General features: G+C 41.5%; 1 protein-coding gene across 2 annotated transcripts in view; it reads left to right on the forward strand.

Annotated features, from left to right (window-relative positions):
- Positions 1 to 4,618: 4,618 nt before the first annotated feature.
- PCDH9 (protocadherin 9) overlaps positions 4,619 to 17,467 on the forward strand; it is a 109,796-nt gene continuing 96,947 nt past the window's right edge. For both annotated transcript variants that reach the window (XM_018566375.1, XM_018566376.1), the window contains exons 1-2: positions 4,619 to 4,945; positions 5,897 to 9,065. In XM_018566375.1, coding sequence (XP_018421877.1) covers positions 6,030 to 9,065 — 3,036 coding nt within the window. In that variant the 5' untranslated portion in view covers positions 4,619 to 4,945; positions 5,897 to 6,029. The remainder of the gene's footprint in view (positions 4,946 to 5,896; positions 9,066 to 17,467) is intronic.

Here is a 17,467-nt window from a genome sequence, read left to right on the forward strand (position 1 = left end):
GGAACAACTGATCGATTGCTGTGGGCACATAGTCTGTCTGAGATGATTATTCCCGGGGATATTTTTTTTTATTCTCTTTTTGATTTTTGTTATGTGTAAAGCTCAATAAAAAGCAATTGATTAAAAAAAAAAGAGCTGCCCTGGTTCTTCTGTTCAGCTATACTGCTAGGTGCAGAGCACTTTTCAACTGTTTGCTGTGCCTAGCTTCTGCCACTAGGTGGAGAAGTGCATCATCAATAAATGAGAAAGGGATAAAGTGACTGCAGCTTGCAAAGCTCAACTCAAATGCTGCATATTATAATAATATAGTAATAATACACAGCAGGAAAGGCATGCTGGAACCAATAGCCCTGAAATTGCTGGAGAGCCTCAGACTATCCAGATCTAGTCTAAAAGATTGTAGAATATGATCAAATCACAAACAGCATTGCCACCAATACAGCCTGATTAACTTGGGAATATAGTAAAATACCTGACATGCTTATAATGTGCAGTCCTAACAATTTGTGATTGTACATGTGATAGACCTTTGCGACCCATACACTCTTATTACATGATTTGCATTAGGCACATCAGCATTAAAACCACACGAATGATTGCAGTGTCCCTGAATAGATACAAATAAGAAAACCAAAGTGGCAAACCACCTCCTGTTGTCACAGAGCAGAGAAAGGGTAAATTAATGAAGCTCGACTTGTGCAAAGTGCTAATGTGTTCTGTTGTAACTAAAGTAACAGGAGGCATGGCTAATAAAAGACGACTGTTTGGGGAAATAACATCAATTTGCAGAAAGCAAATAACGATTAGAATGACATCAGGCAGTAGAGTTGCTTTCAAACCAATTCTTCCCCTGGAGACTGTACAGTGTTTGATGGCCTGACATGTAAGGCAAATTTACAACTCCCAGTTTTCTAGTTGTTCAAGTGCCCCTCCAATACCAACTTTACCCTTTAATAAGGCTGGGAAATAAAACCTGCACTCTTGACTGGATTAAATGTCGGCAGCGTTTTGTTTCATTGCAGACCACTATAGTACTTCCAGAATTTATAATACACCACAACTCAGGAACAAGATCACATTGTTTGCATGACTTCCAGTAGTTTAGCAATTACATTTCCTCTAATGGCGTAGCCGCGTTGATTCTGCTTAAATATAGGTAGGAGAACACAAGGCAATATGTTCTATATATATATCACACTGTAGCTTCTTTTGTGACCTAAGCCTCAACGGGGTGACACAGCTAGCATTATCTCACCCAACATGTGATTATACAATAGTGCTTACTGTTCTACAGAAACAAGCTTTGGCTTAGAACCGTTGACTTCATGCAGGATAGGGAGCGATCTAACAATAGGAACTGCTATGTGAAGCTTTACAATGGCACGTATATTAGACGTGAGGGCTTTTGTAAAGTTGGAGTACAATTGTAAAAAGCGTCTGGTAGGGGATGAGCAATGATTGCAGTGCAGTGGATGTTGATCGCTGGAGTGTTAACACATTCATTGCTTGAGGGGAGTACACGCTAATTACTGATAGCAGTTGACTGGGATTGAGAAGATGGGTATGGACGGCTATGTAGAACGATCTTCGTCTCGGGGATGCTCAGTTCTCCGTCACCCTTCTTGGATGACCTTCAACATTATGGTCAGGGACCTGATGCCGGGCAGCAGATGGGGAGTGAGAAGCGACTGAATAGGTGGAATGGATGGTTTCCTGTAGGTTGAATTTCAGCCATGGACTGGAAGTGGGGAAAGTGGAAAGAGATCGAATGGATGGTTTCCTAAATGTTGAGTTTCAGACTCATGGGCTGGAAGTGAAAAGATAGGAAATAGATTGAATAGGTGGAATAGATGGTGCCCTATAGTTTAATTTCAGCCCCATGGACTGGGAGTGGGAAGAGTGGAAAGAGGTTGGATAGGTGGAATGGATGGTTCCCTATAGGTTGAGTTTCAGCCCCATCGACTAGCAGTGAGAAGATAGGAAAGAGATTGAATAGGTGGAATGGATGGATCCCTATAGGTTGAATTTCATGGACTGGGAGTGAGAACATAGGAAAGAGACTGAATAGGTGGAATGGATGGTTCCTCATAACGTTTCAGCCCCATGGACAGGGAGCTGATACCGAACAGCAGATGGGAGTGAGAGGGATTGAATAGGTGAAATGGATGGTTGCCTATGAGTTTGAGCCCCGTGAACTGGGATTCAGAAAAGTGAAAAAAGATTAAATAGGTGGAATATACTATTGGCCATATGAGTTTCAGCACCACAGACTTAGGGTCAGGAGAGATTGAATACGTTTCCCTGTAGGCTAAAATCCAGCCCCATGGACAGGGACCTGATGCAGAAGAGAAGATGGGAGTGGGACAAGATTATATAGGTGGGAATGGACGGTTCCTCATAGGTTGAATTTCAGCCCCATGGACAGGGACCTGAAGCCCACCAGCAGATGGGAGTGAGATGAGATTACATAGGTGGGAACGGACTGTTGTGAACTTGTGTAGAACGATTCTGGTCCTGCGCTGCTCTGCTCAATCACCCACCTGTGATGAGTTCCAGCACCATGGACAGGGCGCAGGTACCTGGCAGCAGATGACAGCGATCAGACCGCTCCATCCATCCAGCCACCCACATCTCTTCCCGCGTCCTCCGCCTGCTGCGATTGTGAATGGAGAACACATTCTAAAGAAAATCATTTTTTGCCCAGGGCACGCTGGCCTTTTAATGGATTTCATTGCCCTTCGCAACCCTTTCCCCTTCGCGGATTGATTACTGGCCCAGGGGTCTTGTTGGTGGGGGCAGGCGAGGAGGGGCAAGGGAGAGGGATTAGCAATCGTGAAGCTCCCCACACTGCCTTTCATACATTGCTCAGTGCGATCAGCTAGACAGTGACTGGCTGAGGAATGGAACAAGCAGGGAGGGCTCATCGCGAGAGGACAAGATCCGCATAGAGGTTGCATGCCTGCAAAGAACGCGGCGTTCGTGTGTGTCCTTCTATCACGGCGAGCCTGCAGTGACCAGTGCTGATTCCGGAGCCAGCTCCTTGCCATGCCGTGCACATAACCCGGGAACACAGGCTGCACTCTGACAACTACAAGGCAGCTCGAAAGGAAGCCAAATCTATTTTTCCAACTGTATGCTGGTAAATGGGATAGAAGGATGTCATATCACCAATGACGGCACCCCGGCATCCCTGTAGACGTGCGAGCTCCTTGCTTGTCTTTCCAGTCACACTTTACCAGCTTAGCTGACATTACTGTTCACAATCGTCTGACAAAGTTTACATTTCTAGCAATTATATCATCACAAGGTCTTATTAATAAACACGACGTCAGGGTGCCTTTAGCGCTGGTCATTTTAATTAGAATTGTATTTATATGGCACCATCAATCTACGTTTCATTTTTGTAAAGAGTTGTCATCCCTGTTATTCTATTGGACATCCAACACTGCTAAACTGCATTTAACCCCCTCGCTACTGAAACATACAATTATGTTCTGTGAAATAAAGTATTTTCTGTGTGAGATAAACAAGGGTTAAAACGTTTATTTATTATTCGCTTTTAATCTATTAAAATCGATTTGAAACCATAATAGACCAAAACACAATGCTGCAGCATCAGGTGCTGCCATATCATCGCATATGTCTATTAATGCTTTCATAAAGCGCTGACCCGGGAGGGTTAACGTTGTAATTTGATTGTGAGGGATTACTTGACAGAGAGCCCCGCTGCTACAATGTAACTGAGCAACTAAACGGCAGGCTGTAAAAAATAAAAAAAAGCCCACCACCACCACCCTTCTGGGAGGAGCGTGCCGCCGGCACGTCTAAAGGGATGCCGAGCGTGCCTCCTGTACCCCAGCTCCGTCTGTCTCCCCGAGCACATATTCGCAGACGGCCAACCAGCGGTCGTGGTAGGCGTGCCCAGGCGGCAGCCACGCCCTCCCTGTGGGTTTATTGAGAGTTCTATGAAGAAATCCAGTTCAGAGGGAAAGAGGGAGGGCTATCCAGTGCACGTCTATGAGAGGGCTAGTATAAAGAGGGAAGAAGGAACATCTTGCAATCTCAAAGCGATTCGTTTGGGGATTTCTGGCAACTATCAGTGACAAGCAACTATTTCCATCCTGATATCTGCCACAGCAAGTTGCACACTCCTGATTTTTTTTATTTTTTTCATTTATTTATTCCCCCCCCCCCCTTTAACACCGATACAGTGACAGATGGAAATATCAGCCTGTGCTCAATGGAAAATATAAGTGGCTTGATTATTCCAATTGGATGTGGTACCCAGCTGATGTTTTACTACCTTGGAGCACATGATGATGACTGCTGGACCCGGCGGAGAGAATGATTTACAATTCAACTGAGTGTTCGCCTTGGAGTTGCTAAATCACCCTCCAGGAGCAACACATTCTAAGGGAGGCTTTTAGTTCTTTTTTTGGTTTTCTGATTCACCAAACTGGTCCCGATTATAGGTTTGCCAATCGCTGGCTGGATGTGTTCCTAGATGCATCCGATCCATTCTTGCAGGGGACGAATGGCAAGTGTGAAGTTGAGCATGGTGGCGTTTCATTCCTGTCTTTTTATTCTTTTGGTGCTAGCTTGAGAGTCTGTCTGTAGATGTTGGTGGGAGAACGCACTTGTGCCTGCATCTGTACCTGCCTCTATCACTGCTGGAACTAATCACAGGCATCAGCTCCTCTCCAGCCTAATGCAGATCACATTAGTGCTTAGAAACTGGGCAATTTAGCAGTGGATGGAACCTACACCAGAAGCACTCCACTTTAGCTGCATGAAGATCTGACAGTATTCCTGAGTATTACTTGAAGATCACATCCAGGGGACTGACCTTTAGTACCAGACTGCGTCTTTTCATCAGAAGGATCCTAAGTGTCCTGATACCCCACCGATGCTTCATCCCTGGCTGCATTTAACTCCCCTCTGGACTGTAAGTTGGAAGACCTTCATTACTAGTTAAGGCAACCACATGCTGTACAATCTAAACTAGATCGCATACAAGTCTGTATTGTCTGTGGGGCACACACAGTGCAATACGATCACCAATCTCAACTTTAAAAAAATGGATGAGGATGTTCCCTCAGGCACGATCGGATTGCAATGTGTGTGATACGATTGCATGATTGTACACAATGTAGTTTTAGTAGATTTTGTTTATCAGTATAGAGAAACATTATTATTTTCATCACATGACATTATAAATGTCCATCCTATATTTAGGAATTATGCATGAAAACTGTTAGGTGAGCCGCAGGGAGATCAGATTGGAAGTGAAGCAGTCGTAAGGTGTGTAGCTAGCATGAATAAGAGGATTGTATAGTCTTGCCAGGTTAGCATTACCAGGAGACAGAAAGCCCAGACAGTATTTTTTTGAGCTATCAGGGATTGCAAGTATGTTCAGCGGTTGCTGCGGCAGCCTTCTTCTACTCTTTCCAGTTCTCCATATCATAGCAGTATAGTAGCGAAGACACAAGGAATAGGCTCCGATAAGAGGAATGACTCCAGAGTAGAGGCAATGAAGCACAGATTGCATTTGGCAGCTGACAGTGCAGTTACAAGGAATACTGGTAAGGACTTAGGATTTTATTGGCAACAGTTATATGAATAGGTGCATGATGTGAATCTTACATTGCACAGTGACGATTAGGAGAAGAAGAAGGAATAGGATATGTGGAATAATCAGGAAAAGTAGTTAAGTCCATCCTCTGTGCACATAATGCCAGGGTTAGTGTGGATAAATGAGACTGTTTTATTTTTGCACACATGCTTTGCTTAGGGGAGTCACTTTTCGCAAGTCTAATGTGTTGTGTGTTTATGTCTGTATAGACTTATATTGTACTGAATGAAACAAATCTGTTTGTTTGTGTGATTGTGTTGACAGCTGCTGGCTCCAATTAGAAATGAGATGTAAGGCATCTTGCAGTCCATGCACGCCTCCTCTTGCAAATCGGCACCATTTCTCAGCGACAACCTTTAAATCCTAAAATCCAAGAAAACAAAGGAAGCACATTATCATGGACCTGAGGGATTTTTACCTGTTGGCTGCTCTTATTGCCTGCTTAAGGCTGGATTCTGCAATTGCCCAAGAACTTATTTACACTATAAGGGAGGAACTGCCTGAAAATGTACCGATTGGAAACATACCAAAGGACCTGAATATCTCACATATCAATGCTGCAACCGGAACCAGTAACAGCCTGGTCTACAGACTGGTTTCTAAAGCTGGTGACTCGCCTTTGGTCAAGGTGTCCAGCACCACTGGGGAGATCTTCACCACCTCCACCAGAATAGACCGAGAAAAACTCTGTGCTGGATCATCTTACTCTGAGGAAAATGAATGTTTCTTTGAACTTGAAGTAGTCATCCTTCCCAATGACTTTTTCCGGCTGATTAAGATCAAAATAATTGTCACCGATACCAATGATAATGCACCTATGTTTCCTTCAACTGTAATCAACATTTCTATTCCAGAAAACACACTTATAAACAGCCGCTTCCCTATTCCATCAGCAGTGGACCCTGACACAGGTTTCAATGGAGTGCAGCACTATGGACTTTTAAATGGACAGAACGTCTTTGGACTGGACATTGTTGAGACACCAGAGGGGGAGAAATGGCCACAGCTCATAGTGCAGCAGGTCTTGGACAGAGAGCAAAAAGACACTTATGTAATGAAAATTAAAGTGGAGGATGGCGGAAACCCTCAGAAATCCAGCACTGCTATCCTGCAAGTCACAGTAAGTGATGTGAATGATAACAAACCAGTGTTCAAAGAAAGTCAGATAGAAGTTCATATCCCTGAGAATGCTCCCATAGGGACCTCTGTCGTACAGTTGCATGCAACAGATGCAGACATAGGCAGCAATGCCGAGGTAAAATATATCTATGGTGCCCAAGTGACATCTGCTACCAAAAGACTTTTTGCTTTAAATAATACTACTGGATTAATTACAGTACAGAGACCGCTGGACAGGGAAGATACTGCAATTCACAAGTTAACTGTCCTAGCCACAGATGGCAGCTCCACACCTGCAAGGGCAACTGTTACTATTAATGTGACTGATGTGAATGACAACCCACCTAATATTGATCTCAGGTATATTATAAGCCCTATTAATGGCACAGTGTATTTATCAGAGAAAGACCCTATAAACACAAAGATAGCCCTGATCACAGTGTCCGATAAAGACACGGATGTCAACAGCAAGGTCATCTGCTTTATTGAAAGAGAAGTACCTTTTCACCTAAAAGCCGTCTATGATAACCAATATTTGCTGGAAACTTCTTCCTTGTTGGACTATGAGGGCACCAAAGAATTCAGTTTCAAGATAGTTGCTGCAGACACCGGAAAGCCAAGCCTCAACCAAACTGCCTTGGTGAGAGTGGAATTGGAGGATGAGAATGACAATCCTCCAATTTTTACTCAGCCCGTAATTGAGCTATCAGTGTCTGAAAACAACCGCAGAGGTCTCTACTTAACCACTATCAGTGCCACAGATGAAGACAGTGGGAAGAATTCAGACATTGTTTATCAGCTTGGTCCCAATGCTTCCTTTTTTGATTTGGACCGGAAGACAGGAGTTTTGACAGCCTCTAGAGTTTTTGACAGAGAGGAGCAGGAACGGTTCATTTTCACTGTCACAGCCAGAGACAATGGCACTCCTCCACTGCAGAGCCAAGCAGCTGTGATAGTAACTGTGCTGGATGAGAATGACAACAGTCCCAAGTTTACGCATAACCACTTTCAGTTCTTTGTATCCGAGAACCTTCCAAAGTACAGCACAGTGGGTGTTATCACAGCAACAGATTCGGATGCAGGAGAAAACAAAGCTGTAACCCTTTCAATACTTAATGACAATGAAAATTTTGTCCTTGATCCATATTCCGGCTTGATTAAGTCCAATGTATCCTTTGACAGAGAGCAACAAGGTTCGTACACATTTGATGTCAAAGCTGTTGATGGAGGGCAGACCCCACGCTCCTCTACTGCAAAAGTAACAATCAATATAATGGATGCTAATGATAATAGTCCTGTAGTTATTTACCCTCCATCCAATACATCATTTAAGCTGGTGCCTCTTTCAGCCATTCCTGGCTCTGTTATTGCAGAAGTTTTTGCTGTGGATGTTGACACTGGGATGAATGCTGAACTGAAATACACAATTGTTAGTGGGAATAGCAAAGGTCTGTTTCGAATAGACCCTGTAACAGGCAATATTACTTTAGAAGAAAAACCATTTGCAGCAGATGTCGGCCTGCACCGCCTAGTGGTAAATATCAGTGACTTAGGATACCCTAAGCCTTTGCACACCCTGGTACTGGTGTTCTTATATGTCAATGAGACAGCTGGGAATGCTTCCTACATTCATGATTTAATTCGCAGGACTATGGAAACTCCGCTAGACAGAAACATTGGAGACAGCAGTCAACCCTACCAAAATGAGGATTATCTTACTATTATGATTGCCATTGTGGCAGGTGCCATGGTGGTCATCGTCGTCATTTTTGTGACAGTTCTTGTTCGGTGTCGGCACGCATCAAGGTTTAAAGCTGCCCAGAGGAGCAAACAGGGGGCAGAGTGGATGTCACCAAACCAGGAGAGCAAGCAGAATAAAAAAAAGAAAAGAAAGAAACGAAAATCTCCTAAAAGTTCTCTGCTGAATTTTGTTACCATTGAGGAATCTAAACCTGATGACACTGTACATGAACCTATCAACGGGACTATTAGTCTTCCAGCCGAGCTGGAGGAACAAGGGATTGGACGCTTTGATTGGGGCACTGCCCCTCCAACAACCTTCAAACCTAACAGCCCTGACCTAGCTAAGCATTACAAGTCTGCCTCTCCGCAGTCTGCTTTTCATCTTAAAGCAGATACTCCAGTGTCAGTGAAAAAGCATCATGTCATTCAGGAACTCCCTTTGGACAACACCTTTGTTGGGGGCTGTGACACCCTCTCCAAACGCTCTTCCACTAGTTCAGATCACTTCAGTGCCTCAGAGTGCAGTTCCCAGGGTGGCTTCAAGACAAAAGGTCCTTTACACACCAGACAGGTAAACGAGCACTTTTACTGGTCTATAAGTACTGCATACAAGTGCCCAATCAACCAGTATTAAAGTGCCACTATGTCTTCATACAGTCTTCTTTGGCTTGCTCATGTTGCTGAGAGGGAAAAAAAAATCAACCCCTTTCCATTTTTTTTTTGACTGAGTCTTGACAGACTTTTGAGGACTCAGAAGTCCGGAAATATATATGCATACATATGTTTATGCATATATACTTATGTACATTCTTGATTGTACTGTACCATACATGTGCATGTTAAATATCACAGTCCCAGTGTAACTCCTACACTCCAGTAATGAAAAGCAAAACACATGGACTTTCTATTTTCACATTGAAAATGTCACCTATGTTCCACTGTGCAGACTTCAGAAGATCTTGCTTTTAAAAGTTTTCTTTATTTCATGGACAAGAATGATATGGTCACAAAAAGGGGTTAACTTTTTTTTACTCTTGCTGGAAAGTAAGATAATGTATTTTGCATTAAACTGCTAATTGTGAGTAGACAATGCATGACTGGGTGCAATTCACATCTGGAAAATGTATTTTACATTTTGAGTGTTATTTTGCTTTATGTTTATTTTTAATTTTTATTCTGTAAATTATTTATCAGAAAAGCTACAGGTATGATGGACGCATGCTTGTAGCTAAATAAAACTTTTATGTGTACTTTCAGTCCCGTGCCTTTGCTAGTCTGCCTAGCCGCACAATGTATTAAATGGTCCTCTGTCCTACAAGTATAAAAAAAAAAAATAGTCTATATAAACTCTTTACACATTTTTTCCTGTGTATAAATCCCTCTATAATCAATTTAATGTGCAGGCATATTTAATCAGGCCAAGAGCAACGTGCAAAGGGTATTCACTCATAGCAACCAGTTGGCAACCACCTTTTATTGTTCAGACTAAGCTAAATTAATAAAAGTTGAAATCTGGTTGGTTTGCTGCTCTTTGCATTGCCTTATTAAATACGTTCTATCTTTCTAGGAAACATTGCAAGTATAGTTTTTTTTTTCTTTTTAGTCCCACTATGTAGAGATTGCAGTGATCGGTTTAATATGCAAGTCTGCTAAACGTACAGGGCTGTAGATTTGAATTGCCCCCAGGTTTCCATCGTGTCATACTGAAAAGTTTTCCTAAATTGCCGTCGAAATGTGTAGGAACTGTATCACTGAGCATTTGCTGTATTATGCTTGTCCTTATAAAGCAAACGTAGACTTTGAGAAAGTGGATTTATTCAAATAATTAGAGGAAAAATTATGCAGAACAAACTCAATCCATTGTAAATATTTCTTCATCTAAGTAAAGCAAAAAGCAATCTGTCAAAGCTCATTTTAGCTGTGAAATTTGCCATCTAAAGAGGGATTAGTGATCAGGGAAACTCATATTTTACAAAATCCAGCATTAGCTTTCAGTCCAATAATTCCCTGCTAATAAAGATTTAAATGCAGAGCTGTCTAATTTATTTCATTGAGACTTGTCTGTTGCCTCTAAAGACCATCAGAATAGCCTGTAGATGGCAGTAAGGCTCTATGTGGCTTGTGCTGGCTTGGTGCCAAGCCTGCAGTATCTTAGAGATGGGGGAGGAATAGATCAGGCAGGCTATACAGCCAAATAAACCTTTTATGTAATGACAGTTGCACTGGAGCAACCAGTTCTTGAGTTTGTAAAGTAGATCCAGAATGGATAGGGTGTACTGCACCAACTTCCTAATCTTCATTTTATATCCCCCATAAGTAATGGAACTACTGGCATTAGGCCTTAGGAAATGTGGATGCTTGCAGTAGTTGGTAGATGTATAAGGAAATAGCACGTGGAGTGGCTCACAGCTCAGTGTCACATGTGCTTTGGTGATAGTTCACCCTGTTCTACAACTGTACTTGCACATTTTTAGCATACAAGGTTATTAATGAGGTGGTGTGTGCAACAGTGCAGAGCAGCCAATCAGATTTCACCTCTCATTAGTATAGCAATATTAGAAAAATGAAAGGTGATTGTTAATTGGTTGCCCTTGTTTACTGCACTCCTTATGTCAATCCTTGCCTTACTAAATTAGCCCAATTATGTGAGTTTGAAGCCTTATTAACTGCTAGTACATGTTCATTCATGCAGCATGTAAATATAAAAAAAAGTACTACCAATGCTCACATTTTTACTGCTTATAATATGTTTTACACTTATGCAATAGCTCAGGTGCAAAACTGTCAGTACTATAGCAGCCTAAAATATTGATGTTTCCTGCTGTCTGCTGCCGGATTTAAAAAAAAAACAAAAAACTTCTCTGAGCTTCTTTAAGCAACACTTGTCTTCCCCTCATTCTTTATGTATAGAGAATAGAGACAGATCTGTTGGTTACTGTATAAGTAATTCCTTTATTTACCATATCAGGCATGCTTTATTGACAGCCGTTTTATTGTAGCTAGAGGCTTTACAGTAAGCTGTTTATTGCCGTTCCCTAACTCTGTTGACAGCAATTGGGGAATTAATTTCCTTGGCCCTCGTGAATTTCTGTGGGTAGGAACATGAGATGTTAAAGATATGAAGCAGTGACCCACTTATATGATACATCTATGACATAACTCACTCAAAGTATTCATTTTCTGAGCTGTGAGTTTGGGATGTCAAACTGTGGCATATAAATTGTTGTGACTCGTGCCAAGTGTCCTTACACCCAGTGTCAATACATTTCTAATTGTGCTTCATTGATGCTAGTTTCCTATCCTATTTGTAGTGACAGTGGGTGGTTGTTTTACAATTCACACAATATATAGAATGACCTAGGTCCTTATTTCCTGCAATACTGCTTCTTATTATTTTGTTCAAATATAAATACTCTCCATCGCCCACAGTTAACTAATTATCATCTGTACACTCACAGACAATTTGAGCATACATGTCTCTTTTATTTTTGAACAATTAAATTACCTAAAGCTTTTTATTAAAGTACTCTTACCAATTAATGTAAGTTTTCTCATTTCTAAATTCTCGTAACATGATTGGGTATAGGATGTAAGAGTTTATGATACTTTGATGCCCGTTGACCAAATCAGGCACTTAGGGGTTGATTTATTGAGGCAGTCATTTTCAGGCCGGCCAATGTTCACTCCAAATAGCCAGTCAGGCTCACTGGAATTAAAATAAAAAAGTCCTCCGAAAGTGATTTGAGGTGAACTAATGCTAAGGTTAAAATTACTCCTTTAGAATGACCTCCTTAATTTAAATACCCATTCTGCATCATCTCTTGAGTATGACACTTTCTTTAAGCCCATGTAACGCCTGGCAAACAAATAGTTAAATTCAAATACAGGCTAAAGGGAAATCACAAGATACCTGGTTTAGCTTAAGATCGAGGAAAAAAATTATATTTACTGTATATATCTTCTTTTTTTTTTTTTTTGTTGCAGCACAATTGTTTCAGGAACATGCGGCTAGTATTAATATTCACTACATGTAATTGGAGGTACTCTAGTTTAACCCTTTGAGAACTGGAATGCTTTTGTGGCTTTGTGCTGAGTGTTTATTACATGAGGGATGTGAAAAGAAAATTACGTATACAGCTGGAAAGACGGATGTAGAGCTAGATTAGCATAATCCCTTCTGGGAATGGGATGTCAGGCCCTTAGTATTTATAAGGTTAACAGTTATTGTTGATCTGAAAAACAGTGAGTTATATGCTACTGTCAGTAATTGTTATTTGTTTATACCAAGAAGTGCTAGCAAGTTCACAGTTCACAATGCTAAAATAAATTGCCTTTTTAATACTATAATTTTATTTATTAATATAGGAAAATGTCATCTGTAACGGCTCAGCTCCCTCTTTTTTTAAACATAGGTGACATATTGTAAATTGAATGATGAAAGTGTTCCAAATAATAATTTATTTCTGCATGCAGAACGGTCTTGCTCATTATTTTAAAAAAAGGGCTTTTGAAATTACTTTAAAGCTCGTTTTCTCGATGTTAAATGAAGGGTCACTTTGCAGTTATGTCAAATGAAGTCAGAAAAGGACAATATCAACACTACCCAGTTATTAAAAGTTGGAGGGGGCATTGTCTAAATCGGCAGTTGACAGCCAGATACATTTGTGGGGGTCTTAGCTTACCATGAATTCCCTCATTATTTTTTTTAAAATTCTGCTTAAGCATAACATCTAGGCAAACATCTAAATTCACAGTTTTGTGATCCAGGCACCCGGCACACACCATACAGACAGGTTCTGTACCTCTAAAACAGCCAGGAACACACCTCTAGCATGCTGTTTGGACAAAGAAGTAGCAGGGGGACAGCTCTGAAGCTGAATTGCTTCTTTTGCTGGTACTCACTTTCTTAATCTTCATGCTGCTCTACAAGATATTAAAAGACTGATGTCAGAATAAAGTCTGGTATTTACACTGGTTTCAATTAAAATATATTTAACTATTGACTATGAATGCATAACTGAATTAAAGTTTATGTCAACCCCAACAATAAACTTTGCCTTTAGTACTCTTTTGGGTCATGGGAGTACATTTACTAATGTACTCCTGTGACCTAAACTCAGCATATAGCGGGTTACTGCCCGCTTTATGTGGACAGCGCAAAGCTGTGCTGCAGCTGGGAAACACCCGACAGTATTGTCAGGATCCTGCCCCCTCTCCTGTCTGTCTCCCCAATAAGCACTGGAGGAACAGAGAGGGAAGGGGGGAATCCCTGCGGTGAGTGATGACTGGAGGTCACAGCTCTCTGCAGGGAGAAGTAGTGAGCTTAGCGATCAACGGTTTGTGATAGCTCATGCTCGAGCTATAGAGCTGGCTTGTGACATCTGAAGCGCACATTGAGAAGAGTTTACATTTTACTCTCCCAATAGTTATCCTTTAAATATTTCATTGCTTTTTTTTTTATTTTTTACAGCTGTTGGATAAGTGCAAACAAATACATGTTGATCATATCAGAAATTCATAGCTGTCCTGTATCCTATGCACACTTCCTCCACTTATCTCAGGAAGCCTAATCAGCCTTCCCATTTCTTATCTTGGTCGACCAAACAATGACTCCCTATGTTGTGGAGATGAGGAGAGGGGGAGGGATTCGGTAGTTTAGGAAAAGAAAACTGGGCAGAGCTGCTGACCCCATTTGTTTGTAAATTTGACTCCACAAAATCCTGTGTTTTCAGTCTACAACAGGAAATTAAGAGTTAAATGCATTTTTGGCAGATCAATGAGTATTCTGTACTTGCAGGGTTTTTAAAAGGGTAAACATGGGAAGATGTGCATGCACTATAGCGATACACAGTAATGTTTTTTGTTTTTTATTCCGACATACATTTTGACTCTTTTATTTTTCTTTGGCACTCAGCTTTAATAATGGAAATTGGGGAAAATGCTGTGCTAACATTATAATTAATCAGCAGTTGATTAGGGAAACTTCTTTGGTGTGCAGTGAGACTCTGGTGTGCTAACAAAGAAACCATCAACACTAGTGATTACTTACATTATACACCTATAAATCAGTACACATACATTGTAACATGCAGAAATCTTTCTTAAAGTGACATTAAACCCTCAGATTTTTTTAAAAAAATAAAACAATACTGTAATGTGTGCCTTACTGTAATCCATGGTTGTTTCCCTTCTCTTTGCTGCTCTTCCTTTTAAATCTGTATCTGTTCTCATGCTGGGCAGAACTTCTGTTTTGCAGCAGACTGCCTTGTCTCTGAAATGGATACATGGTGTCTGTGTGTAGGTTCACAACCTGAGCCAGAACTACAGGAAGAGGCACTCAGCTGCAAAGGGAAGTTCTCCCCAAGCATGAGAAGAGATACGTATTTAAAAGGAAGAGCAGCAAAGAGAAGGGAAACAACCATGGATTACAGTAAGGCACATGTTACAATATTGGTTTATGTTAAAAAATCTGAGGGTTTAATGTCACTTTAAATGTAAAAAAATATGCAGCTCTGTATAAATGCTAATGTATGCCAAGTACACCCTGCTGTCGATGTAGTCTGCTAATTGGAAAAAAAAAGATATAGTGTAATTATCCATGTGTCTAATTTTATTAGTCATTTAGAAAAGTAATCCTCATTATAGAAACGTTTCATATATATGAAACAATTTCCTTTTGTACCAGCCCAATATACTGTATATACCATTTTGCTTGTCTCGAGGACAAAACAGAAACATCATGATATCTGCCATCCTAGGACTAAGGGCCTGTTCACATCACTTCCAGTGCGATCAAGTAGCTAACCATGCAGGAACGCACTGAATTGCATAATGTGAAGGCTCCCTGCGTTCTGGGGAGGGAGGGGGCATTCAAGTCAGTGTCACCGCAGCCATGCGCCCCCCTCGCCCGCAGTGCGATTATTTGCACCAGAACATGTGGCACAGCAATGCCCGCTTTCTAGTTACAGTGCAATCCCAAAAAAATAGTGTAAGCACTATTGTTTGCGATCACATTGGACCGGAACGCAGGCATTGCTCAGCCATGTGTTCTGGTGCGGTCGGCGTGTGTGGCTGCGGTGCCTTTGACTCAAATGTACCGCTATGCCCCCTTTAGCCCCAGAACGCAGGGAGCTTTCACAATGTGCGATTCAGTGCATTCCAGCACGGTTAACTGCTGGAACACACTGGAAGTGGTGTGAACGGGCCCTGAGGATATGCTAGAGCTTTGTGCAACTCTAGTTAATTAAAGTTTGCCCAAGCCCACACAAAACTGTGACTGACACAACCCTCTCCAAGCCCAATCAGTTGTGGCAGGGGCATTCCTAACCTCTTTGTGATGTGTTGCTGTGGGCCAGGAAATATCTTAGCCACAACTAAATGGGCTAGGGGGTGTGTGTCAGTCACAGCTTTGCGTGGGTTTGAGCGAAGTCCAACGATCTGGGTTTGCACCATGCCCCCACTTATTATTACCCAGGACTTGTCATCTTGTAAATGTTAAAGAGAACCTGTACTGCAGAAGCTGTGCCCAGAAACGGTAAGCAAAGGGCAGAGAAGTAGTGCCCTTAACAGACTTACAATGCCTTAAGCTGGCCATACACCTTACAACCATCGCAAGACTTTCGTCTTGTCATGGTTGTAAGGTAATTAAAAAAAACGTACGATCTGCCCATCTTGGACAGGCAGATCGTACTTGCGATCATCTCAAGCCCGCCCCGCTGAGGAGCGGGCTTCCGATGACTGCAATGCTGAACTGGCAGTGTGCTCTTGCGCACACTGGCCCGTGCAGCATTTGTCTTACGAGCAGGCCACAAACCTGCCGAAAATCGTACGATTCTCGGCGGGTTTTCAAACATGCTCGTAAAGCAAAAGACATGCGGCCGTACAGTAGAAACGGTCGCACGCGATCGTACGAAATCCTGCGATCGTACGATAATCGTCAGGTGTATGGGCACCTTTATTCTGCACCATGTCTCATAGTGTAAAGTGGCCATTTTTGTGAAGGGAAGGTTTTGCCTCCACATGTCAGAGCTGCCCCCTTGATGACTAGTGCATAATTATTTAAGAAGCCAGAGCATATGTACAGAAAATGCAGATCCACAGCAGACGCAGGAAGATGTACCACAGGTCCTCTGGTACAGCACAATAGTAACATCACAGAATCTCACTCAAAAACCTATTAGGCAGCAGTCAGAGGCACTGACCTTAGATGATCTCACTCTGCAGATATTCATCTATGAGGTGCAAAACACAGAATGTGCACTGATATTTTAAGGAGTAATTCAAAACAAAAGTTACATTTTAAGGGTACTGTTTAGACACAATAAACAGTTTTAGATGTTCCCTACGAGGATTACAAATCTTCACTTTTTGAGGTCAAAAGTCCACTTTACCCATGAAGTATGACCACAAATGAGGTAAGTGCTATACACATTCCACAGCAACAGGGATTCTTTATATAATAAGGACCCTATACAGCTATTTTGAAAGCTAAAGGGCATACTTCAAAAACAAAGATTATATTTTTAAACATTTTAGAGCTTTTCTGCAGCAAAAAGATGTATCGTATTTATAAAGCACATTTGCCATCTGTAGTAGCACAAACATTCACTTGGTCTAGTTACATTCATTGTTGTTTGCCCAACCTTTTGATTTACCATTCTTCAACTGGAAATACAGACTGCAGTAACATCTGTGTCATTACTGTTACATTTGCCAACACCAATCACATTTAAACATTTGCAGTTTGCACATAATGAATTACATTTTCAACATTTCACAACTGATTCCTATGGAGACCTGCTTGATCCTACTCTGTCATCTAAGTCTATAATCACCACACATTCAGTGCACTGCACATGAGGATTTACGCTTTAAATCCTTATTTACATATGCTTGTATTCACTTCCCCCACCACCACCAGTAACTATCATGACACTCGTGCAATAATATATATATAGATATATATATCTATAT

This window comes from Nanorana parkeri, unplaced genomic scaffold, assembly GCF_000935625.1.
Source record: "Nanorana parkeri isolate BGI_ZX_2015 unplaced genomic scaffold, ASM93562v1 scaffold944, whole genome shotgun sequence".
In the NCBI taxonomy this organism is placed as follows: Eukaryota; Metazoa; Chordata; class Amphibia; order Anura; family Dicroglossidae; genus Nanorana; species Nanorana parkeri.